Genomic DNA, 26,396 nt, shown 5'->3' with positions numbered 1-26,396 from the left:
ATCACTAACACGGCGGGCGAACAACACTTTATAAATTAAACTTCTTTTTCATTTAAAAAAAACGTGGCAATTCATTTTTGTAACCACGGGTATCCGAAACCAAGATCCACCAAACTCTTGTCTTGATGACGAATAGCCTGTCAATCAGCACCATTTAAAATTTGCGACATCAAATAGTTTATCTTCAATCTATTAGTCGTCAGGCATAACGGTCATGCTTTTCATGGCTGATCCCAATTTGACCAGAAGCTGAAGAGTGCCTAGTTGGCATTTAAAGGTCCCCACTTTTCAAATCTTTTAAGAACTCTACCATCATGATATTTGCACTGTTTTTGATTGGGAATTACTAGCTCAACATAAAGATTTTCAGCTTCTAACGCTATTCAAATGTAAGAAATGGTGCCACATTGCAGTAGTAATTGTACAAACTTTGGCAAAACCAAAGTAGTTTAATGATAATTTATAAATCTCTTGCGGTCAATGCCAACGGTTTAAAGATAATTTAGAACCTTTCACCGCATTCCCAAAGTATTTTATAGAATAACGGACGTGCGACACTCATACAATTTATTTTAATAACCCATACGTGTTTATTGTTCGCGCTTAGCGCTGATTCAACGTATTATTCGCTTATTATATTGTACGCATAGCGGATTACGGGTTTTAATCGTTATCTGAAATCTAGGTTACCCGAGGTTTGGTTAGGTGATAGTAATCTTTTGGAAGCAGGCGGACAATGATCACGAAATATAAGATTTGTGGGAGTCTGTGCTACCGGTTTATGACCGCTTTAAATTAATATACGCGAGTGAAATGTTTATACACGGTGAAAAATAAGTATTGCTAATTTATCAAGAATCTCTTCAAATTATTGGTAAAATGGTTATAAACGGGATTGCAGGAACAGTCCAACAATTTTATAAATATAGTGGAGTGAAATGGTTTAACCAATTACCTCTAGATGTAAGATTACAAAAAAATTACGTTAAATTCAAAAACACTATTAAAAATATAATTTAGTAGAATTTCTTTACATTCTTTACATAATTTATTACACTTTTAAAATAATATCATAATTCTGAAAAATAATATTAGATATACTTTTTTTCTCTACTTTTTTCTATTAATTTTTCTCAACAATTGTTTGTAAATTTAATTTAATTTTTCTTTGCTTAAAATAATAATTTGTTAAAATAGTAATTAATTACGTTTCTCCATTTTTTTAACAGGAGCGTTTGCTCATAAAAAAGATGTTTTACGATACTGTTTCCGATATTTAAAAAAAAAAACAAAAAAATTGTAATATATATATAAATTGTATTTGTACATCTTTAAACCAATAAAGAAATGAAAAAAAAAATTACGAATGAAAATAGTTTTCATGAAAAACTTGAAAAATCATGACGAAATGCGAAAATATTCGGATTTCATGAAAACGTGTTCCAACATCTCGATAATATATTCGTAATTTACTAAAGATTATCAGGAAACCTATTAAATCATTCGTAATTCATGCTATCCCGTTTTTAACCGGATAGACTATAATTTAAAGAGATTCTTAGTAAATTAGTCAGACTCATTTTTCTCCATGTATTTATAACTAAATTTGATCGACAGTAGAATTGAAAGGGCATGTTGTTTCACAGAATTTGAAAAAAAATCCATTTAAAATATAATGTTCTATTTTTTTAATGAAACGATGGTATCTCTCTATTTCTAAAGTCATTGGTTGGCTTTAAAGTTGGAGTCAAAATGATTATATTCGTGTCGCACACCCACAGAGTCAGTCAAAACTAAATGTAGCTTACCGTATTCAGGTGGGTGGATAGGTAAATACAGACAAATCCACTTTAGTATATAGCAGGAAAAAACCGATGACCGGTTGCTTCCAAATGAAATACAAAATTAGCTTAACAATGGCATATTTAGTCAACAAATCACTGTTGGTATTTCAACGCCAACATGAATATGGGGCGTAATAGATATTGATTTATAATTTTATTTAAATTAAATCTTTGGATACGCGTGGTGTTCAGAAACTTATACTACTGGTCAATCTACATTACATTTTTTGTGGTTCAATTTTTTTAATTAAACTTTTGTTTCCAAGTAAATCGAGTCCGAAATTGAAATTTTAGAAGTTAAATTTTTGAAAAAAAAAATACAAGCTATTTAATGTCTTTTAAAATGTGTCGAATTTGGTTTGCCGAAAAGTTAAAAGAAGTGCTCAGATAGAGAAAAATATTACATCTATGATATTAATGGAGTTTTAAGCCGACTCATTTTGAACACAACTACTGCGCCTTTTTTGTGGCAGTATAAAAAAGTTATTTTAAAATGCCGATGATTAGATATGTAGGTATATATAACAACGTTTTTTTATTATTTTGAATGAAGCGTGCCACATGAAGAGTTTATATTGGTTGTATGAATCGACCAATAACGTTGTATGGGGTTTATCTCTTATGTATACCCTTGCGGTGCGATGAAGAGTTGCTTATTTTCTAATCACTTTCATTACTTATTAGTTTAGTTCTAAGTAACATGTAAAAACCATATTAATTTGTAGATAAAAAAACTAAATTCTTTGGAATACACGTAAATGTTGGCTTTGATTGGTAAAAACTGATAGAATTCAATCAAGTGTGAGGCTGCAATTGATATGGTTATAATTTTTGGATTCAATTTATTGTATTATGGCTTTATTTTACAGACAAAGTAGAAAAATTAATTATTTACTTGAATTTTTTTTTCTTAATTGTAAGTGTACCATAAAATACCATGTAAAATGTTAGTATCTGCAGTTCAATAGATGAGTTAAAACACAAAAGCACATAAGGATCTCGACCAGTATAAATTTTAACAGCTTTAAGAGCAAGGTAGAGGGCAAGAGACTCTGGAAGACAAAGAAGGTGTGTTGGTATATCTGCTGGTAATTGGTCACTCTGCTCGGTGTCCAAAAACGACCTACGAGAGAGCACAATTTCAACTGCAATTTCTTGCTAAGTAGGTAAGTAAAATCCCGACTTCGTAGAGCTTTAAGCCTCGTTTTTACTTAAGCCTTTTATAAGGCTTTGCATGAGTCCCGTTTGCTTATTCCGTGATACACCACTAACCGAGAAAATTATCAATAAATATTCTTGCTTCAATGCATGTATGACAGCGGCACGTTTTACAGTGAACTGTTTTGCGCTACATATCTACTGATTAATAATATTTGCTTTGGGACTTTTCCATATCCCAAAATCCTGTCTAATATTGTCATTTTCCCTTTTCCTCCCTTTCCTTTTGTTCTTACTTACTACGGGAAAGAAGAATACAAAGATAAAAAAATACGTAATCGGCAATGAGATGGCAAATGTTAAACATTAATATTGTCTTTTTTAATGGTGGTACATCTTATGTTATTACTTACAATCGGGTCATTATTCTCATAAATTGGACATTCGGAATTGGATGAATTACATCTCCAATTTCACTTTCGTTGTGTTGTAGAAATTAACTTTAATTGTGCTAATGAGGTGTACATATAACAATTTAAAAAGAGATACTAACACGTCCATTTGTAAATAAATTTGCAAAGGTGTTTACGCCCGAGTGGCAACACCTCTAGTTTACAAGAAATAGATTCAATGAAATTGGTGAAAAAATCACCGAGAAGATAATCTCTACAAGTATTGTATATACCAATTTGAAAGGATGTCGCAAACTAGCGTATAACTTACTGATTTCTAGGCCCAGAACAGGTCAGTGAAATTGTTCATCGAACCGATCTCGATTTTTTTTTAAATACCAGCAACAGTAAGGAAAAAATGAGCTTACTTCTAACACAAAGAAATGGCCACAACCCACATCTCTCGGATTTTTTAATTAAGTAAATAACATCAGGTACTCTTTATGGACCATACAAAGATAATCTTTTAAAAGTAAAGTATTCGGGCCAAATGCTTTTCTTATAAGCTGTGCAAAATAACAAAGATTACTACAAACATTTTCTTGGTAAATTAAATTAATTTATAACGGAAAGTCAAAGTTTTTTTATAATACTTACCTCAGTACCTCATCCCACGACAGGCATTATTGTATTTGTTCCTGTATTCGCGCCGTCAGATGTTTAAAATAGCAACACCAGTTTTAGCCCGTGTTGTAGAGGATCGTGAATCGTGACCTTTGCCTGAATAGGCTCTTGGTTCCTACCTGAGAAATTTCTACTGTGGTTTATACTTGCTCCCGTGGAAGTTAGTAAGTTAATACTGTATCTACCTAGAATGCTGAAACCTACATATTTTATTGGTTGAATCGATTGGTAGAGGTACACTGTACAGTTGTGCACATTGACCAAAGCATTGGTGTGCCAATAGCAAGGAAATAATGTCAATAAAATAGATCGATTGATTTATAAATTATGGTTATAATGAACCATTGAAAGCGCTTATTTTTAACACTAAGGTTAAAACTAGGTTTGTATAAGAACTGTTGATTTCGTTTTAAATATAAAAAAAACAACTTACTTTAAAAAATAGATGGGTAGGTGCTTACATTTCGCCTGTATTACCAAGATTATTGATGATTTCCACTATATCGAAACACGTGTAAAAAACGTGTTAAATAAACGATAGAGACGAAATGCAAAAATATTATGATTTTTACGAACCGTGTTCCGGCATCATAATAATATATTTATTCGTATTTTAGTAAAATTTTATCAGGAAACCTATTAATTCATTCGTTAAAGGCCTGCAATCTCGTTTTTAACCGGATTACGAATGATTTGAACAGATTAATAAAAAATAAGCAATACTCATTTTTTTAATGCAATAATAATTTCTCAATTCAATTACTAATTATAACAAATAAATGAATTGCGATACATCGTATACCACTAAAAAAAGCATATTATTTTATTGATCACTTCAAAACTTCAAAATTTTGACTTGTATCGATATTGCATTCACACAGCGATATTATTATGTCATCAGTTCAAAATGTCCATCAATATGTATGGCCATAAATATCTCCAATAATCCCCTGAGCATTGACGATTACTCTTCAAGATAAACTTGAGACAGCACGTCAATTGCCTGACAAATAATAGACAACCGTCACCATTGATGAACACATCCAACCGTCATTACTTTTTGCCTAGTTTGATTACAAAAACATATAAATGCATTGGTCGATAGACATCTAGAAATGATGTGCAGCCTACAGGTGCTGGAAAACTGTACATACCTACTCCCAAAAAACAATAGTTCCCGTGAGCACTTAGGCCATAGGCCCACTGTGCTATCTCCCATTTTACCTCAATCCTTTAACAACAACCCAGTCCCTTTAATAAAGTTCACTAGGGTTGTCATTGGGTATGTGGCTATGTCTTCTGGTTCTACTATATGTCTCTCTCAAGGTATATGAAGCTAGTTCCCACCGGGGCAGGACATTAGCACCATAGGTGAATTGGAGTCTCTTTATCCTCTTCACATTTTCTGCATCTATTGGTGTTTTCCCAATTCTCCCAGTATCTGCATATGTCTCCTGAGATGGCAGTGTCCTGTTAGTAGTCCTACCAGTTCTCTGTCTACTTTAGATCTGTTTGCTTTACGTCCTTAAATTTGTACAACTCAAATTAGATTTTAAGTCCATTTTTTACAGTTGACACTTTATCTCTGTATTGTACACTTAACGCCATTGAGTGTGTGAGATTTTTCTGTGGAATATCTTCATACATTTTGAGGAAATGTATAGGTATACTATGTACGTAAACAACAGTTAGTCGATTAGCAACTTTTGAAAAGTATACCGAGAAGATGGGTTTTTTCATAGAATTTTAACAATTCATCGAATTTCAAAGTTGAATTTTAAGTTCTGTGAAAGTTTTATTCAACTTCTGTTATTATATCGCCTTTGGCCAGTTTCTTTAGAAAACTAAAATGATAAAATCGTTTGAATAGAACCTTCACAGAACTTGAAAATCAACTTTGAAATTTGATGAATTGTTCAAATTCTGTAAAAAAACCCGTCATGTCCTTAGTATTTTTGTGTCCTGCTAAAGAATATGCATATTTTTAAACTAAAAAAAATATAAACAAGCTATTCCCTCTATACAAGTTATACAAGATATTAATCCCTCTACTGTACACAAAAACTAGCCTTTTATTGAAAAGTGACACAAAATGTTTTAAACTACTTTGATTCGCGGTTGTTGGGTTAAAAATCAGTTTTTTTGGCTTGGACGTCAACATTTCAGCTTTGGTTTGTTTGCTTTGACAGGCCGCCATTTTGGGAATATTATCACCTTGACACAGGTTATCTTTACAGACTACCAAACAATGAACTAACTTACTAATAAACAATTTTAGATTACTTTTCTATCCACAAAAATCTACACCAGCGACGCTACACATTTTTAAAGTTGATTAGATTTTAGACATTAAGACATAAAAGATTATGGTGTTTTTTTCGTTATTTGATCACAGTTTCCCGCCATTGAAGCTGTGGTCGCTAGCGCCGCCGGCCGTGGCACTCGTGAGCGTCAATGCAACCTCAATATTCCAAATTTGAATAGTCGTGACTAATACTAATACTTCCCTCCGGATGGAATGTTTGAATATGGAACGAACGGGGTGGTGTTCTGTGCTCTTGATGAATGCATGCCATTGTGCCGTGCCATAGAGATGGCATAGATATCTATGGATAAATGAAAATACATATGATGACCATCGAAAATCGACGAATTTTTTGGAATTTAAAAAAAAATGTCGTCGCCAATTCTCGGTCTATTTCAAAGAACTATAAAATTTCAATCAAAAGCGAAAACGAAACGAGAGTCGTCGTTTTACGAGGACCGTCCAATATTAAAGATTCAAAATGGCGCTGATCAAATATCAAGTGTGACGAAGTTTACTAAACTTTTTTATGAAATTGATCGATGATAATTAATGGGTAAATATAATATTTGATTACTCTTTTCTCCCTAGAGACGTGGACAAATTGGACGTCACTCCCAACAAATAATAAAAAAATGGACCAACGGCCGCATTTAACCAAATGGTATTTTCAATGGAACGACATAGTTTTTCTTGACAGATATCATCTCTGGCAGTTAAACCATCAATTCCTAGTTCCTATAAAGACATGTACACTTTGTCCACAGTATCCAGCCGGTACAGATTAATACTTAATATTCGTATCACGAGTTTATCGACTTGATCTTAATCGAGTCCATTTATTGGCTGTGCGGAGATGATAAACAAAACTATTCGTCAAGTCGCTGACACTGCGACCGGAGAAATCCTCTATTATGGAATTAAAAAACATCTAGATTCTGAAATCAATTTGTTGCAAACGGAAAACATACAAAATGGAATTCCCTGAGGGGACATTAAGAAAAATATGTTTATCAGGGTCGATCAACAAACTAATGGTTTTATTAAAAAATATAATTTTATATTTTAATAAATTAATTAACAGTTATAAAAAAATAACTTTTGTGATACAGTTGAAATTGGGGATGGCTTTATACATCATCTAAAAAGAGTTAAAAAGAAGCTGAACTTGAACGCGATGATGTTAATACATTAAATAATAGACAACTTTTTACCAAAACTTTTTTCAAACAAAATTATGTACAACAAGAACATTGACAGACATACCACAAGGAAGTGCAATGATAATACGAAACTGGAAACTTAGAGTCTGCACCAATTGATAGATTTAAGATGCATAAGGAGCCAGGTAGGAGCCAGATTAAGCAAGAGAAAACATAGTTCTGAAGTTGTAATTCATATTAATGAATTATAACTTACTAAATTTGTAAACTTTGGTTGGTAGAGGAAGGACGACAGTATGAGAAATAATACTTATTTGTTAATAAGACCTCTAACTACAGTATTAGGAATAAGGAGATATAAAAACAATGACGATGTAATGTACCAGATCAAGCAAGGGATACTCAAATGGTTTTATGGTGATGGAAAAATACGTGTCATGAGAATGTATGACGCGCAGGTGGATTGAAGTCAAACATACCCTAGGATACGTGGCACGTTCCAATGAATCAAATAAGTTAGTCAGGTCATGTCAAGAATCAGTATAACAGAAAAGATATTGCTATCAATCATGAGTTATCTTTTCCCACCTCTTTCCCGGAGGTGAGTCATTCATAAAAATAATATATCACTTGGTCAAGGTTTATGGAATGTTTTTATAATTATTTTTATATAAACCAAAAAAGTGAAAATAACCTTTGTAATAAGTTTGTTTCATTAAGTATGTTTTTTCGTTGCATACTTGTTACATGAGTGTGACTATGTTTTTTTTAATTTAATTTAATTTTATATATATATATAAATTACAAACAATACGAACAAAATTAAACTTTGTCTGTCCAACTGGGAAGGATTCCTGTTTCAGGACAGCCAAATTGTGTATTTAGTACATAATATTCTTACAATGGAATGGCGATGCTGTCAAAACCAATTTTGAGAACATTGTTGATTGCTTTCGAAGTGACAGGATGGTTTCTTTATCCTTGAAAGAATCGCAAAGATGTAATTTATTACGAGGGTCAATTTGGATAACATTAGTAATTGCATTCAGAACGTATGAATGGTTTCTTTCGGGACATCACAAGTCGGAGATTCTTTCCAGGGCATTTTGGAGAACATTTATAATTGTATAGTTAGAATTTCCACATTATAAATCAGTATAAGAAATATGAATCCTATAGTGCTTTTGCTAGAATTACTTAGGTGATAGAAATTACACATTACTAAATCAGAATATATGCCGTATGACATATGAATTTCCAATTTTAAAATTTCGAATCTTTATTTATTAAATGGCTAGTCATTATTATACAGTAATCGAAATAAAACCGAGCAAAAGATTCGTAAATTTAAATTTAAATAATAACAACAATGAAGATCAATTATTAGGAACAATGTATATATATGTTTTTTGTGTTTTATTTTTATCTGGACCAGCCCTGAAATTTCTACCACAGCAGTGTTATGGTCATCCCAATGAGGAACGTTATCTGTCCATATTGAGACCAGCATAATGTAGAATTTCTAGTTAGGTACGCTCACAAAGTGTCAGGCTGCATCACCGTCACTCCAGAATGCAATTCCCGAGGTAAAGCGTAAACACGAAACAGGAAGAGATGTGCAGATTGCTGCACTGACTGGTGCGGTGGCTTTTTCCGATTCATTTGCGAGGTGTTCATTTTTAACGCAATTATTAATATTTAGTTATTATTTATTTCAGGCAATGAAGAGTTTTACCGATAGCAAAGTGTTGTGGGCGTGTGCGTGTGTCTTATATAAATTAAATTTTTCGTTTGGTACTAATTTGAAAAACAATACCCAACGATCAACCCACACTAACATCAAGCTACTGTATATAAATAAAGACATCCACAGTCACAATACTTGGAATAACAATAAAATCCGTATTCCTCTAACACAAACTATTGAATATGGGTTAAAATTGATTATTTAACTTTATTTAACTATATTTCCTACACACTCTATAACTCTCTTCCAGATATGTATGAAAAATCCCATACATATATAAACACACATATACACGCACACACACACACACACACACACACACACACACACACACACACATACATACACATATAAAGACACACATATTCATATATACATTACATAAATGTGTGTTTCGGTCTAATACCTCGGACTCCAAACAGCACTCGAAAACGCCGCAATAAACGAAACGCGACAATGTCAACAATACTCCCAATGTTTTTTTAAATAAAATTTATAAGGATTATGTTAGGACATAATAACCGACTTAAAATACCACAAATAAATACATTTATTCTAATTTAAATGACGAGCTTTTAAAGTTTTCATTATTTTTCTGTATTCTAGCGTGAATATTATTAAAAAAAATAGGAACGTTATGATTAAGGCGATCAACTGCACAGCAGTAGGTAAATAACATACATTAAATTAATCATTTTAACATATCGTAACCTTGATTTATTATTCCGTTACATTCCATATAAAGTCTTCAACATGAAGCCAAATTTAATTAAAGATCAACCGTTTGTGATGTTTACATTTTCACCTTATTAAGTTTTCCGTTACTTTAATGAATTCACATTTGAGATTTTCACATAAGTTTCTGTGCAATTTAACGCGTTCTGTGATCGCAAGTAATTACTCTATTTAAATAATTATGTACACAATTACCCACTGTTTGTTTTGCGTTTTCACACGGTGATCAAAAACAGAAAACGCAACCACACGTACACGTTAATCGTTATTTATTTATCTTTAACTTTTTTAACTGAAACCGCACAAGATCCTCAATCAAGACCTCCCAATTGTTCCCAACGGTCAAGAGCTAGTGAGACTATGGCATCCCCAATTGGGGTATGTTGGGAGACTGAAGGTAGTGTAGTGGGGAAGGAGATGGGAAAGAGGAAGGTGGGAAAGTCCCCATCTATTCACTATCTGGTCATCAAACACGGCCAAAGCCATTTCAAGCAACCTTTCAATTTTGAATGGTGGTCTTATACCAAGGCGATACTGAGAGTATCTTCCATTCGTTAATCGTAGTTTGCTTATGTTTTTTTCATTTATTAATTTATGATAAATTATTGTCACATTTTACAGATAGATTTAAATTATGGGGTGGGGCGGTCCAGGGTACCGATGACATTTGTTATTAGTGGCCAGTAGTAGAACTACATCAAAATACCACCAGTAATACGAACTGTTTAGTAAGTTGCGTTTTTAGTTCGTTTAATTGATAATCATTAATGACAATATTAAACAACAACAAAAAAGTGCGACTAGCGAAGATCAGAAACAGATATTTTTATATGTGAATCTCCACACATTTTTAACAGCATCCCTATAGTCCTTATATAGCACTTACTATAATGGCGAAGGAAGAACTTAACAATTGATAACAACTTAATAAAGAAAATGACATTGATATTCATAGTTGCGAGTGCGCTCAGTTTAATCGTGGACAAGTTCAAGCATAAACCTGTTTTTCAAACCCCGTAAAGCTGTGTACACCTTGGAAAGGATTGCATAATGCATAATTCCGTTGACCTAAGACAACTTGTACTTCTCTTAATTATCTTGATTTGTATCTATCCACAAAGAAGAAGCAATAAACACCATCTTTAATGCTCATAACGCGAAACTTCAGGGGAATTCATATTGCGTCGTAACAAAGTTTTTTTAATTAATTTCACAAAACCCAAAAGAGATATGATCATGTTTACAAAACATAACTAGATATTTGCAATAGATTAAAAGAGATTTAGTATAACATGTATCGACTACGATCTGGCATCATTTTGCATCATGAGCTAATGCAATTGACACGAGTTGTCTTTAATAGTGAAAAAGAAAGCACGGTTATCGACAACTTCTTTTTCCCAGCAATAAAAAAACATGTGTTTTAAAAGACGATTTGCTCTGGAATATATTTTCATATTTTCTCTATGTTTGACCGCATGAAGTTTCGCGATAAAAGTGTGAAACACAGTGTACAAACAAATGTTACAGTTATGAACATAAAAATAAAAATAAATTATTGATAAAGGCAAACTTACTCATTGCAGGGTTTCACAGCAGACTGAGTGACAGTTATCATGGTGGTAGTTACGCCCTGTCGACTGAGGCAATCTAGTCCATCTATAGGTCCTGGAAAGCTGCAAATCCCCTTTCGATCTCTTCCTGCTCCGTTGCTTATCATTGTTTCTCCATTATCACCAAAGGTCAGCTGGCGACCATCGAACTTAGGCGGAGAATTCTGCATGGAAGTTGTTCTGTATTTGACATTTGCATTGACCACTCCTTCAGCATTGATGGTTGCTTCTTCAGTTACTATAACGGCACTGCCGTTTTTACAAACAGTTGTAGTGTTTCTTTCAAATTTGCCACCATTGTGGGAAGTTGGCATCATGGAACTGTTTATGTCCATTATTGGAGGAGGTAATGGAGGTCTTTTAGTAGGGTGAATAGGGTAATTGTTTGTAAAGTCTCTATAACTATTGTAGGAATAGTTGGGATCTTCTCCTTGGTAACAGAATATGTTGTTGGGATCATTATTTGTCTGCCCATAAGGAGAAGGATTATATCTGTCGATTGGAGGTCTTGGCGAGGGTGTTTGTGGGGATCCTGTTTGAAACCCGTAAAGCGTTTCAGGACTTGACGTTCCCAGGAGGTAAGGATCATGATAGGGATAAGGATCAGGACTTGGGACTTTAGACTCTGTTTTTCTTTTGTACTTTAATCCATTAAGATTAGTAATGTCGGAAACGTTCGTCTCAGTCGGATTTCCTAGGAGAAAATCATCTGTGAGCTCGGATATTTGCACGCCATTTTTTTTCGCGGGAGGCTGAGCGAAATTTCTGCCTGTCGCTTTTCTTCCATATAATTGTCTGTAATACTTTTCTTGATCTCCGTACATCCAGCAGACTTTCCACCATTGTTTACACATGAGAATGTTGGCGGAGCTTGCTGTCTTAATTTGGCTGTTGGCTGTCGTAGACATTTTGACAGATTTTCCCTCGCACCACTTGAACACAATGACACTAAGTACGAACAATTTTAATTTTATTTTCACTCATATTCATTTTCGTTTGACATTTTAATCACCTTCTCGTTGATATAACTGAGAGAAAAATAAAAATAGATTGAATACTGCCATGTAGTTTTCGCAATTAGATTTCAAAACCTGCCCGTACTTTCAGGATAGAATTTTACCTTTATGATAACTATATTTTCACTAGAATTATTTTAAATCTGCTCTAACTGTGAAAGGTTGTCCTAATCGTTTTCTCAAGAAAGATGAAGAAGCATAGCTTATTACTACAGTAAAATAAAAAAAGTGGGTGTGTCAAGCCTACGCAAGACAGAAGTGAAACTTCTAGTATTCCTCTCTCTCTATTTTCATTTCATCAAAAATTAAATGAATTAATTAAATGAACTACAACTATAAATGTAAATGTAAACGCAACACAAAACGCGAACACAACTTATCACAGCGGGAGCACGCTGCTAACTGATTCACTGGCCGTGGTGGGCGTGGCCGCGCAAGTGCGCTACCGGCCGACCTGCTAAACCGAACTCGTATCTCGCTCGTAACTCAAAGCAAAACGTTCGTGAGCGGCTCCCCCACCTCAACAAGCGCATATGGTGAGAGAGGGACAGTGAACGGTGAGCGGTGGTGGGGGTACCCGCATTTTCGTGTCGATCCTGACTCGGTTTTACTCCGTCCCCGAATTACGCGCCTAAAGAAGTTTCACTTCAAAAATAAATGCATTTGGCTTAAATAAATTTTTCGGGTAATTTATTTTTGTTTATCTATGCCATGGACGCACTGACCCCCTGATTCCTACCATTTTCCTTCCCAGAACTTCCTCACCCTATAAAGACCATCCACACAGAATCTCCAAAGACGACATAGGACCTGAATGAAGTTATTTTCTTCAAAGCGTCCTGTTTGAAAATCCTATGAACCAACAACACGGTATTTTATTATAATTTTTGAATTTACACATTCTAAAGAATGTAAAGTAAGCTATTTTAATGTAAGCTATAATCAGTGGCGTAATTTAATATGAGGAACATGCTCATCCATTTAACTTATCATTTAATTAATTCAACTACCCGGAGCACAACACACAGTGGAGATGAGGCATGTAATCATCATGGGCCCGAGTATGTATAAATTAGTATGTATCTGTTTGAGAATAATAATAATTGAATGTGGATATCCCTACATACATAATCTAGAGAATGTTGCCCGCTGCCCCGAACCATTAATCTCTGGCCAGGTAACCCGGTAAATGGAACACCGGTAAATTATTCAAATGGTCTCATGTGTTAAAAAAAAATAAATACAGTGATACCTCGATGTGCGCGGGGGTTAGGATTTTTGAAATGCGGCGCAGATAACGAAACCACGGATACGTAAATCGTTGCCTATGTAATAACAAAGACATTCGCACAGAAGGATATTATTTCTAGTAAAAACTCAGTAATAATTCTTTGTTGATAAAAACAAAATTTTCTTATTATTCAATATTATGATGATTTCATCAAAAAAAGGATTTTTTTTTATTTCAATAAATTTATTTTAAAATGTCTACAAACTTAATTATTTTTTGGTTGACTGAAGATTGAACCTTCCTTCCTAGGAGCTGGAGTCGACAACTCTACTAATACATTAATAGATGGCAGAATAGACGAAATACAGAAATAGACGGCCGGCATAGTCCAGTGGTAACGCATTGGACTGCCATTCCGAAGGTCGCGGGTTCGAACCCGGCGTGCGCAAATAAATTTTATTTGATTAATTTGTGTTATTTCACAATTAATTAATTAAAATAATATATAGTATATTTGCGGCACTTTCCAGAGTGGACGATACTACCAGTATCGCCCTGGTGTAAGACCACCATTCAGAATTGAAACGTCGCTCCAAATGGCTTTAGCCGTGTTTAGTGACTAGATCTGAATAGCCAGGTACTTCCCCACCTTCCTCTTTCCCTTCCCCACTTACCTTCAGCCTCACAACATCCCCCAATTGGGGATGCCATAGTCTCACTGGCTCCAGACGGGAGCAGTTGGGACTCTTGTGAGGTATTCACTATTATAAAAAAAATATATATACACGCGCGCGTATACGTGATTGCCACCAAAATTTGATAGAATGCATTGCCATTGACAACAAACCTTGAAGAAGTGGCTTAGTTTCCGCATTCAAGGTTAGCATTCATTCACGAAAACAAAAGTAAAATTCAAACATATGTATTTAAAAAAAAACATTAATTCACTTTTTAAAGGTGAAATTCCACCGTGAAACAACAACAATATGAAGAGAATACTCCAACTAATTAAAAATTTTATGTATCAGAATAAACTTTTGGTAGTTATACCTATAAATGTAATATTTAATCATTGAAGGTGATAAAATTAAAAAAAAACGAAATGAATCTTGAAATTAAACAAGATACAAAAAATAAAATGGTAACAATAGTAACTGGTAATCGAACCCAGGATCTCTGTATTATCGGGATAACGCTTTGAACCACTCGGCCATTGAGACCTGATCATTTTATGTAATTTTCGTCAATATAACTCTTACGGCCGTTGTTCCCAATCCTATTGATCAACAGTTGAGCCGACATTTTGGCTCAACACAGCTCAAACCCGCAACTACTGAGAGATCAACCAGTTAAAGGAAACTGGATTAAACCTGTCACAGTAAATGAATAGTTATTAAAAGTGTCGACAGAGTGAAAAATATTCGCGACGCCAAGACAAGGTGGCATTAAAGTCAAGCAAACACTTTATTTTTAAAATATTTCATGCGTTTGTTTAAAAAATTATTCGTTTACGTATTTAAAAAAATATATGCGCATTAATAATAAATACAATAAATAAAATAATTCTTCAATATTAATTTGACATTGAAAGTTTTTACTTTGATGTCTGTTTATTATTGTCTAGAAAAGTGGGCGGGGCCACTTAAGCTAATCAAAGGTAAAGATGTTTGGAAACAGGCGAATCGAACGTTACTGAACAAATCATTTGGCTGATCGGAGCCTGAGATTGATCGTTCTAAAAGTTGAGAACAACGGTCGTTAGAATTATAAACTCACGATCGATGAGCAAAATCGTGGAAAATGAGGGATCGCCGTATCTGCTTAACAGTCATGTTTAGAAGTAAATAATGATACTGTTTAACTTAAAATTCTTCATCTGACATTTCAGTATGTTTAAAATGAACGAATGTTTTTTCTAGTTCTGAACAAAGCATGTTGTAATTATGATGAATGGTCGGTTCAGAAACAGCTTTTCGACTTATTATTAATGCTTTACAAAAGAATCGTTGAAAAACGGTTAAGAATGATTTCTATATAATGAATAAACTTATATTTTCATGGGAATTGTATATTCAGCAATGCAAAAATGGGAAATCTCATTAATTTTTAAATGTAGTACGTAGAGTTTTTGTCGTATTTGGCGATGCCACTAAGCGAAATGCTTGTGATTATTGAAAGAACGGTAACTTAATTTTTTTTAAGTATAAAAGGTTTGGATCAAGTAAATCTTTGACATACCAAAATTCGGAATCCAAAGTGGGGATCGGAAAGGATAAGGTTTAGACGTACCTGGCTTTTCAAATCTGGCCATTAAACAGAACTAAAGTTTTTTCAAGAAACATTTCTTGGTGAAGCCTTCGTGAGAATAAGATCCACTGTAGAATGATATGAGAATAAACTGTATTCAATTATTTGAAAGTTTTGGAAAGTCTTTGAAAGTTATAAGATAACTGAAGCCATTTGAAACAAAATTTCCATTTTTGCTTGTGGTTTTTATTCAATCCTATACTTAAATATTATAATATAAATATATAAGAAATATTTCCACTTTGAAATGAGGTGAAAATATTATACATACTCAGTAAAAAATATTAATTATAAATTAGATTTGAACCTTCCACTTTTTTATTTTTTTAAACATTAATTCTACAAGGAGGCCCCGAGGAAAATAATTTCTTTCCCTATGTCATCTTAGGGTATGCTGTGTGGTGGGTCCTTTTTAAGAAAGGAATGAGAGGAAGTTATGGAAAGAAAAATTGTTTGAGGGGTGGGTAGGGATCTGAAGGTCAGTTGGTCCAGGAGTGACGGACGGATGTATCCATCCCTCCAACTGCGTTGCAAGGCAATGGGTCGAGAGAGTTGTGCTTAAGAGGTCAAACGGCCTCCCGCAACCAATCTCCCTTTTTTTAAAAAAAATATTTATGAAGTTAAAAGAAATTTACATTTCATTTTCTTAACTTAAATATATAACATTAAATAAGTACTTTTCTAATATTGTTCTAATAACTTAAGATTAAAAAGGTTTTTTTTTAAGTACATTTATATTCTCCGTTTTAAGTTTATCTGGAAGGAGATTGTATATTTGTACACCCTCGTGGCCAATGCCTCTTTTGCCACTTTCAGTCCTTACAGCATGTGTGTACAATTTGTTATGCTGCCTAGTATAATGTTCGTGTACTTGTGACGTTTGTTTAAATGTTGTGTTTGTGTGTATAAGTCCATTTTGGATTTTGTAGATTAGTAGGCATATGTTGTATTCGTACAATTTTCCCTCGATCCGGCCCGACACGCAGCAGGTATGCAGACGCATCAGCCGCCTAGACCTAGACACCCCATGAACCTAGGCACACCTGCTAAGTCGACGAAACGACTTGGGGTGACCTATGGCAGAGGTTTGGTTATCCAATAAATGGTTACCGGGCAGGCGGTACCCGTAACCACCCCCTAAATTGTAGAATTGTAGAGCTTCTGGTGAACTATTAAGCTGTAAAATTATTTAAAACGTGAATAAAAAATAATATTATATGGTGTAAAAGTGTTATGGTTACACTCTACCAGTGAATATGTAATCAATCTCATTAATATAATAAATCCGTTAAAGCAACGGTGTAATTTGTAATTAAATTTGATAAATTAATCAAGACCTCACAGTAATAAAATACGAGTAACACACCAGAGGAAGTTCAATGTAATATTTACTGAAACACCCGTCGCGTGAATAAGGTGCGATTAGTTGCAAGACCAGAATTGTGGCTATGGGTACTGAAACCTGAGTACTACGGGTAATGTAGTCACATTTGTTATACCGCTATGGGACGTGGTGACAAATAGAATTACGCGTTTAGTTATGGCGGATAATTGTAAATGGGCGAAGCATACAAAACATTACCCGGTGATCTGAAATAATAATAGAATGGAAATAAAGTTGTAAACGTGAGCCGCCTTTATCGGGGGAACTGACAAAATAAAGTGATTGCTGATTTCTTCTTTTCTTCGTGCTAGAAATTTTAAAATCATGCTAGTTCTGTTAAGAGCTTGAAGTATGACGACGTTAACATATCAATGGCAACAATAAATTATTCACGAGTACAGTGAAGACTGAAAGTGGTGAAATAAGAGAAGGCCATGAGGGTGTACAGTACAATGTACAATCTACTAGGGCTAAAGATCTTCAATAATGTAAACTGTCAAAAACGGGTTTGGAGAAATCTTCTTCTTAGATGCGCCAGGAGGAACTGCTAAAACCTTCCTTATTAGATTGATTGCAATTCCCAATTCGATTGGCATTCGCAATCACCAACAAAGCACAGGATCAATCTTTAGAATTGTGCGGTTTCGATCTTGACACGGATTGCTTCTCACATGTCTAGAGTCGGAGACCAGGCAATCTCCATATCTGCACAAACAGACTGAGCCACAGAAACTCGTGACCAAATACAGCTATTAAGTGACGTAAAATGAATTTGGGAGGCGGGTACGGGTACCATCGCCTCGGGGATAGATCTAAACATCTTTCACTCTTGGATACACTGACCCTCAGATTCCTACCCACCCCTCATACTTTTTTTCCTTCCCATAACTTCCTTTCCCTAAAAAGACCCACCACATAGCATCACAAAATATGATATAGGCCCTGAGGAAAATTATTTTCCTCAGGGCTTCCTTTATGGACCTAATGTAAAAAAAAGATACCTATGCAAGATAAAAATAATAATGTATTATATGTACGATAACCCAAAAAATTACACTGTTAATGAGAATAATATATAAAACAGTAAACAATGTTACATAAGTAAGTATGCATAAAAATACTTTAGATGTACGATGATTCAAAAATTGCCTTAATATTATAAAAGAATAAAATGTGAGATAATAAGTAATATAATATAGATACGCATTTAAGATAAGAATAGTAATAAATTACATGTATTTGTATAATAATAGCGAAATACACTGTATATAAGAATAATATGTAGTAATATAATGTAGGTACAATAATTTATTATATTTATTTGTACTATAACAGCAGAATTACACTGAACATAAGAATAATATGCAAGATGATAAGTAATTTAATGTAATATAGAGTAATGTTATATAATGTATGATTAGAATAATAATGCGTTATATGTACGATAATAGTAAAATTACACCGTAGATATTAATCATAAATAAGAAAATAACAATCTGTAAGTTCATAAATAGTATTACGTAGTTAAAAAAGCAAAATAAGTTCATTTATTTCAATAAATAACATTTTTAAAACGTTTTACCGAAGCCGGGACATCGCCCCTTATGTGGTGGCAAACAGTAATAAAAACTAATGGGGAAAGATCACATTTTTGAACTGAAATGCTGCTAGACCTGACTTAGTTACTTCATTTAATCGATCTGACTCAACTGAGCCTCTGGCGCTGCTTGAAATGATTTTAGATAAGTTTAGCGACTACCTGAATAATAATGTTCTTCTTAACCTTTCCCTTCCAGCTGCCTTTTGCCTCGAAACATTCTCCTAAAAGGGAATTCTTCAGTCTCATTGGTTCTGGGCAGTTGTGACTCTTATGCGGTATTACAAAGAGTGTATTTTTATGACCAGAACCGTTAAGCAATGTTTCACAAAGATTATTTTAATATTTCTTTGTTTTCCATCAGTTGTTTCGCAGAAATTCAACTATAACATTTTCATCAACTGGCGATTCAGCGCAGACGTATTTCAGCTTTCTACCATTTTATAATAAGCTGACAAGCCTTACGAGATTATAGTTGTCCTCTTCCGCTGATTAAAATTTGTTCAAAAACTGAAACGGTCTATGAATCAACATTCAACGTGAACCTTTCATGGGCATTTGAACAACTAGGGCTAAATAACAGCAAAGTTCACTGTCTACAGGTAAAATTTAAAAAAAATCTCACCCATTCTAACAAGTCAGAAGGTAACCACCTCATTTCTCAAATTTTGAGTCAACAAAGCCACAGAATAAATATTTAACTTTCAACATGTGAACATTCGTGGCATTAGTGAACAGGGAGAACATAATAAATGAGGAGGTGTTTGTTAGTCTTTATTCAATACGAAACAGAATTCCTAGTAGGAGACAAGAATAATATGTTGTGTCGGAATATATTGAAACATCTTACACATGATAACAACTACCGAAACATGTTTTAAAGATTTAGTTTTAAGCGTTATTGATAGATAAATCTCCATTGTACAGAAAACATAAAAAAACGCCTGTAATATTATTAACATAATCCACAAGTTGAACTGGTAAAACGATTTAATTTTAGACTCCAAGTAAGTGTTGCTTTAGCCATTTTATTACAGCTATTATCATAAACAATATTTGTCGTAATATTATACGAGAATCGTATCAATTATATACCATTTTGGAACTGTAGTTTCATTAAAGCACGCTAAAGCAAATTTTATTACCGAAAGCTTAATAAATTTAGTTGAAAAAGTCATCGATATCGACTTCATTTATTGTTATTAAGTTTAATTTGTAGAACTCCATTTTATTTTTTTATTTTTTATATATACAATAATATTATTATTGGGTTTATAAAAACAGTTTATTTTTAAACAAGTTCTGCTGTGTAATTATTATTACGCGTGACAGCTGTTTCGCCCTCTGAAGGCATTATCAAACTGTGGGTAGCCCACTTACAGACGATAAATTTATATTATTTCTAGGTAGGTATTTTAATTTCATTTACTGATTTCTTAATTGATTTCTAAGTAAAATATCAAAAATTATTAATGGTTATTACCCCAGCAAAGTTTCCCCAATTAGTGTAATGTTTAAATTTGACTGAATGTCTTTATGTTAGTTATTCCCAAACGATGACTCATAGGGTTATTTTAATAGCATAATTAAGTACTTCATAGTGCACTCATATTTGCATTAGGTTTGAAGATATCTAGTAGGGGTGAACGAATTATATTTGTTTGTTCATTAATTAGAATAGCTTTTGGATTATTAGAGTTTTTGTTAATTTCTAACTGCTCTAAAAGATTCAGTTTACGGCCTTTATTTTGTATGTGTAACGGAGTTGGTTTATTATTATCATTAAGTGAGTGATTTTCATCTAGGAGATGTTTGGCAAATTGAGATTGTATTTTATTATTATTTTTAAAAGATCTTATATGTTCTTTAAACCTAGTGTTAAAGGACCGGCCCGTTTGTCCAACATAAACAGCGTTGCATTCGTCACACTGGAGTTTATAAATACCCATGGTCACATAAATTATCTGCCTACCACTCAATGGTACATAGGCTTACTAATATCCCACTTGACAAGAAAGCATACGAGAAGGAAAAAAATACAATCCTAACTATTGCTAAAAATAATGGCTTCAAGGGTAGAGACATTGAAAAAATAATTAATAATAACAAACACAAAAATAACCTTAAATTAATTTACCCAACGACTAATAATAAGACGAATAATAAATTCGGGTGTTTAGAATTCATCGGACAGACATCTAATAAAATTGCCAAAGTCCTCAAAAAGTGTGGTTTAGATATTGCCTTCCGCACAAATAACAACTTAGGATCATCTCTTAAAAACTCAAAAAGTAAGGTACTCAAATTACAAAATAGTGGCATTTATAAACTCCAGTGTGAATGCAACGCTGTTTATGTTGGACAAACGGGCCGGTCCTTTAACACTAGGTTTAAAGAACATATAAGATCTTTTAAAAATAATAATAAAATACAATCTCAATTTGCCAAACATCTCCTAGATGAAAATCACTCACTTAATGATAATAATAAACCAACTCCGTTACACATACAAAATAAAGGCCGTAAACTGAATCTTTTAGAGCAGTTAGAAATTAACAAAAACTCTAATAATCCAAAAGCTATTCTAATTAATGAACAAACAAATATAATTCGTTCACCCCTACTAGATATCTTCAAACCTAATGCAAATATGAGTGCACTATGAAGTACTTAATTATGCTATTAAAATAACCCTATGAGTCATCGTTTGGGAATAACTAACATAAAGACATTCAGTCAAATTTAAACATTACACTAATTGAGGAAACTTTGCTGGGGTAATAACCATTAATAATTTTTGATATTTTACTTAGAAATCAATTAAGAAATCAGTAAATGAAATTAAAATACCTACCTAGAAATAATATAAATTTATCGTCTGTAAGTGGGCTACCCACAGTTTGATAATGCCTTCAGAGGGCGAAACAGCTGTCACGCGTAATAATAATTACACAGCAGAACTTGTTTAAAAATAAACTGTTTTTATAAACCCAATAATAATATTATTGTATATATAAAAAAAAAAAAAAAAAAAAAAAAAAAAAAAAAAAAAAAAAAAAGATATCGACTTCATTACAAAAAATGTTATCGATAAAAATACGTCATATCGGCGGCAGGTCTTTTAATGAATAAGCCAACGAAACCTGAAGTTGGAACCCCCATAGAGGGCGGATCCAACTTGTCTCGTGTACTACAAAACGAATTAATTCAAACACGTTTTCGATTCATCGAGGAAAATTATTGCCATATAACTACATAAGCATTTGACGGCTTTCGTGGTTGAGTAGCTACGATCCTTGGCTACGAATCGGGAGGTCGAGGGTTTAAATCACAGGCGTGCGCAAGTAATTTTATTTGATTAATTTGTAGTATTTCACTATTTATTAATTTAAAGTTCCAGTGAAGATACTTTCAGCATAGTCTTGATGAAAGTCCACCATTCAGACACGAAGCGTTGCTTTAAATGGCTTGAGTCGTATTTGATGACAAGATCTGAAAAGCCGGGTACTTCCCCACCTTCCTCTATTCTCATCTCCTTCCGCTTCTCAATACTTTCAGCCAGTTTCACCGGTTCCAGATGGTTAGGAACAGTTGGGACTTACATAAAAAATAACGCAACACAAAATACACCTGTTTAGAAAAATGTTTTATAAATTCTGCAATTTTAGCAATTTCTGCAAAACCCACATGTACCAATTACCCGAAGCCAGTAGAACTATGGTATCCTTAATTGGGGTATGTTGAGGCTGAAGGGGGTCTGCAGTAGATTGATTCAGATTGGTGACTTCTCGCCAGGGAGATACTGAGAATATCTTCTACTCTGACGTTAGTCGTTGACGTTAGGGAGGATGCTGTGCGAAGGCTCTTTTGAAGGAGTCGAAAGAGTAAACTAGGGTCTTAATGAGACTCGTGTTGTAGGATGAGGGAGTAAGAAAACACAAAAAGTCGTTCCACAATCATGCCTTTTGAGCATACAAACAACTTCTTATCAATCGTTTAAAGCCGACAAACATACAAGATTAGAGGAAGTTTAAAAAAACTAGTTTTAGTCATTGAGGTTTCAATGGTTACTAATTAATAACGAGACCTAAGTTAATTTTAAGTTCATTTAACATTTGTCAAAAAAACCTTTTACTCTAAAACATATTATAGCAGGGTTGAAAGCTTTATTTCAGAGACACCCCATAGAACTACATCCAATTACAAAATAATTATTTTGTATTGTAGTGGAAAATTTTATATTCTAGATATTTTTTATTTGGAGAGATTACAGACTAAATACTACAAAACTAAATCTTAAGACAGCCTGCTGCATACATAAACATCTTAATACAAATAAAATAATTATATAGATATTACGTACAAGGATACAACTTATTCTAAGTACGTTGGAAGTCCACCTAACCATCGATTTATGGTTACTTTCAAACTTTGTAGAACGCCATTCTAAACAAAATTGTTACAGAAACTACCAACATTTATGTTGTTAGGTACGTTTTTACACCAAAAATATAACAGACATCGATAATTTGATATAATAATAATTTGTATCAGTTACTACACTTTTAACCCCTTTGACGCGAGCGCGGCGCTGTATCATTCAAGGGCGCAAAAACTATAAGGATTTATTACTTATTCGGATTCCGAACAGTTTAAATTATGGCACGACTTGACGGTTGGTGGCGCAGGTCTTGAGAAACATAACCTGTGTTATTAGCCAACTCTCAGCTTAATATGAGGGACACAGCTGTGTGGGCGTCTACTTCGGACAAATACGAGCATGTTACATTAGCCTTGTTTCAAGCCAAAAGATCGTAACCGACATATCGCAGCTGTTCAGGAGAGCTAAACGAGTGTAACTATCGCAGATCCCTGGAAAATCTCGGGAAATTAAAATTGTAAGGTTTATGATGTTGAAATTATTAAACAAAAATATTTGTCATGGTATTGCCTTTCAAAAGAAGAAAGTTACCTTTCAAATATTAGTAAATTTGAAACATCCAACGACATTATAAAAACACAAAGACACGTTGAATTTCTACCAATCGAACAAAAACTGTAGCACCGCGTACGAATAAAATAGCTATTTGTATGTCAACTGAACCTAGTTCAGTAAAACCACGCGCGTTGTCTCATTAATGTGTCTTTACTATATCAATTCGTAAAAGCATCTGTTAAACATGTAAACAAAACAAATACACATTTAGAATAAAATATAATTTTGTTACCTATTTCATCGCTTGTCTGATTCGATTTATATACTAATTATCAGTTCTAAAAACAATAATGAATAACTTTACGCATTATGCAGGAATATCGTTACATCACCCATGCACCGTCAAATGAAATTAGTGTGTTTAGTTATATTCTTATAATCTGTCTAATATAGAAATTTGTAAGATTTTTTCCACCGTTTTCGCTCTTCTGTAAAGTAGCGTTTTACTTACGCTTTTTTGGCTTAGATCAGTCGATATGGTGTTCGTAACGAACTGGCTGACTCGAATATCATAAATTCAGAGCAAGGTTTATGGCAACATTTCGCGTGGGTGGGAAAGGGTTAAGGGACTCAAGGACGCTGAGAATTGAGTGAAATATTATTACGATTAATTATTTTTTTTCTTTTTATGGCATTTGGCAATCAACGAAAGTAATGAATAAACATAATCTAATGGGAGTGGAATAAGTCGGAGATGACCAGGAAGACATGACAGGTAGGCTCAAATTCTTAAGTTATGTAAAGAGTAGGCAAAGGATGCTGCATGCTTGGGAAATTAACAAAGAAATTTTGCTAAGACTTTGTTCTGTGACGTTGCGTCCTCTTTGCTTACCACTGCAGAAATGCCGATAAAAAAGACTAAGGGTCAGTTGTTTCACAGAATTTTAACATTTCAATATTAATTTTTAAGTTCTGTTATTATATCATTATGGGCATTTGTTTCAGAGAACTGAAATATAAATTCAACTTATATGGATCTTTCATAGAACTTGAATATCAACTATTAAATTTGATGAATTGTTCAAATTCTGTCAAAAAACTGACCCTAATTTTTTTCTTCGTTTTTTATGTGAATGATAACTGCTCGCAACCATCTGGTGCCAGTGAGACTATGGTATCCCCGATTGGGGTATGTTGTGAGGCTGAAGGTAGTGGGGATGACAAGGAAGTGGGGAAGAGGAAGGTGAGGGAGTACCTGGCTGTTCAGATCTGGTCACTAAGCACCCATTTCAAGCAACATTTCATTTAAAAGTATTTTACTGTCATTTTAAAAATTGGAACTGATGTATAAAGAATTTAACCTATCCCATGATTTTTCACCGGTTTGGGTTAGTTTTATATTAAATTACAAAAAATAAGGACATGATGCCATTATTCGCTGCACATCAAACTTTTCTTGGATATCCCTGATGTATTAATGTGGATTCACTTTCATGTTCCTACCATTAGATCAAAGTTCCCTCGTATGTATTATTGTAACAATCGTACTACGGTTTCAGCCAACAATTCTGTTTTAAATAGATTACACACCATTGCTAACTCTTATGTAATGTTAGCTGATGTTTTTAATATGCCTCTTTCGAAATATAAATCTGTACTGATGAAACATTTTAACATGAAAATATCAATGAAATCACTGCTAAATAAATAAATATAATTCCTTAAAACCAAAAACAGAAAGTAGTGAGTTCAAACTCATACAAATTTGGTAAGTGAATTATATTTTTTAAGTTTTTCGTAAAAAAAAGAAATATTATGAATTTACAAAATTATTTTCTAAACCACTACGGTGTTTCAGCTTTTTACATGGAAACCAATATTTCTTCCATGGTTTTTGGTAATAATGTACCGTTATAATCCCGGTAATGATGAAGAATTCTATCACCTATTTTGAAGCAGTTTTTACATTGACAAATGAGCCAGATTGATTGTTGCGAACCGGTTTTTATTGCCGTAAATGTGTCTGGCCAAAAGTAGCTGGACATTACAGCAGCGAAATTAACTTAACCTCAATTTTGCATCACATTGGTGCAAGCAATAATTACATTTGCCGTAAAAACTAAGTATAATGACCGCAACGGTAAAAACAGGGATCCATTATTGTTGAAAGCAAAATAAAAAGATCAACCGGTAGCTAAAAGCATCGTCAAATCACTTCATGGATGAACTAACTTTATGGTACATAAATATAGGTGTAACCGTTTTCAATTAGGAGTGCTCGTCT

General features: G+C 33.6%; 1 protein-coding gene across 1 annotated transcript in view; it reads right to left on the bottom strand.

Moving 5' to 3' along the window:
• LOC149418609 (uncharacterized) overlaps nt 1–26,396 on the bottom strand; it is a 382,608-nt gene that overhangs the window by 317,145 nt on the left and 39,067 nt on the right. The window contains exon 2 of the mRNA XM_089638872.1: nt 11,606–12,669. Coding sequence (XP_089494998.1) covers nt 11,606–12,549 — 944 coding nt within the window. The 5' untranslated portion in view covers nt 12,550–12,669. The remainder of the gene's footprint in view (nt 1–11,605; nt 12,670–26,396) is intronic.

The sequence above is a fragment of the Hesperophylax consimilis genome, chromosome 13 (assembly GCF_061612785.1).
Source record: "Hesperophylax consimilis isolate HC1 chromosome 13, BYU_Hcon_1.0, whole genome shotgun sequence".
Taxonomy (NCBI): Eukaryota; Metazoa; Arthropoda; class Insecta; order Trichoptera; family Limnephilidae; genus Hesperophylax; species Hesperophylax consimilis.
This window is presented reverse-complemented; position numbering and strand designations above follow the sequence as displayed.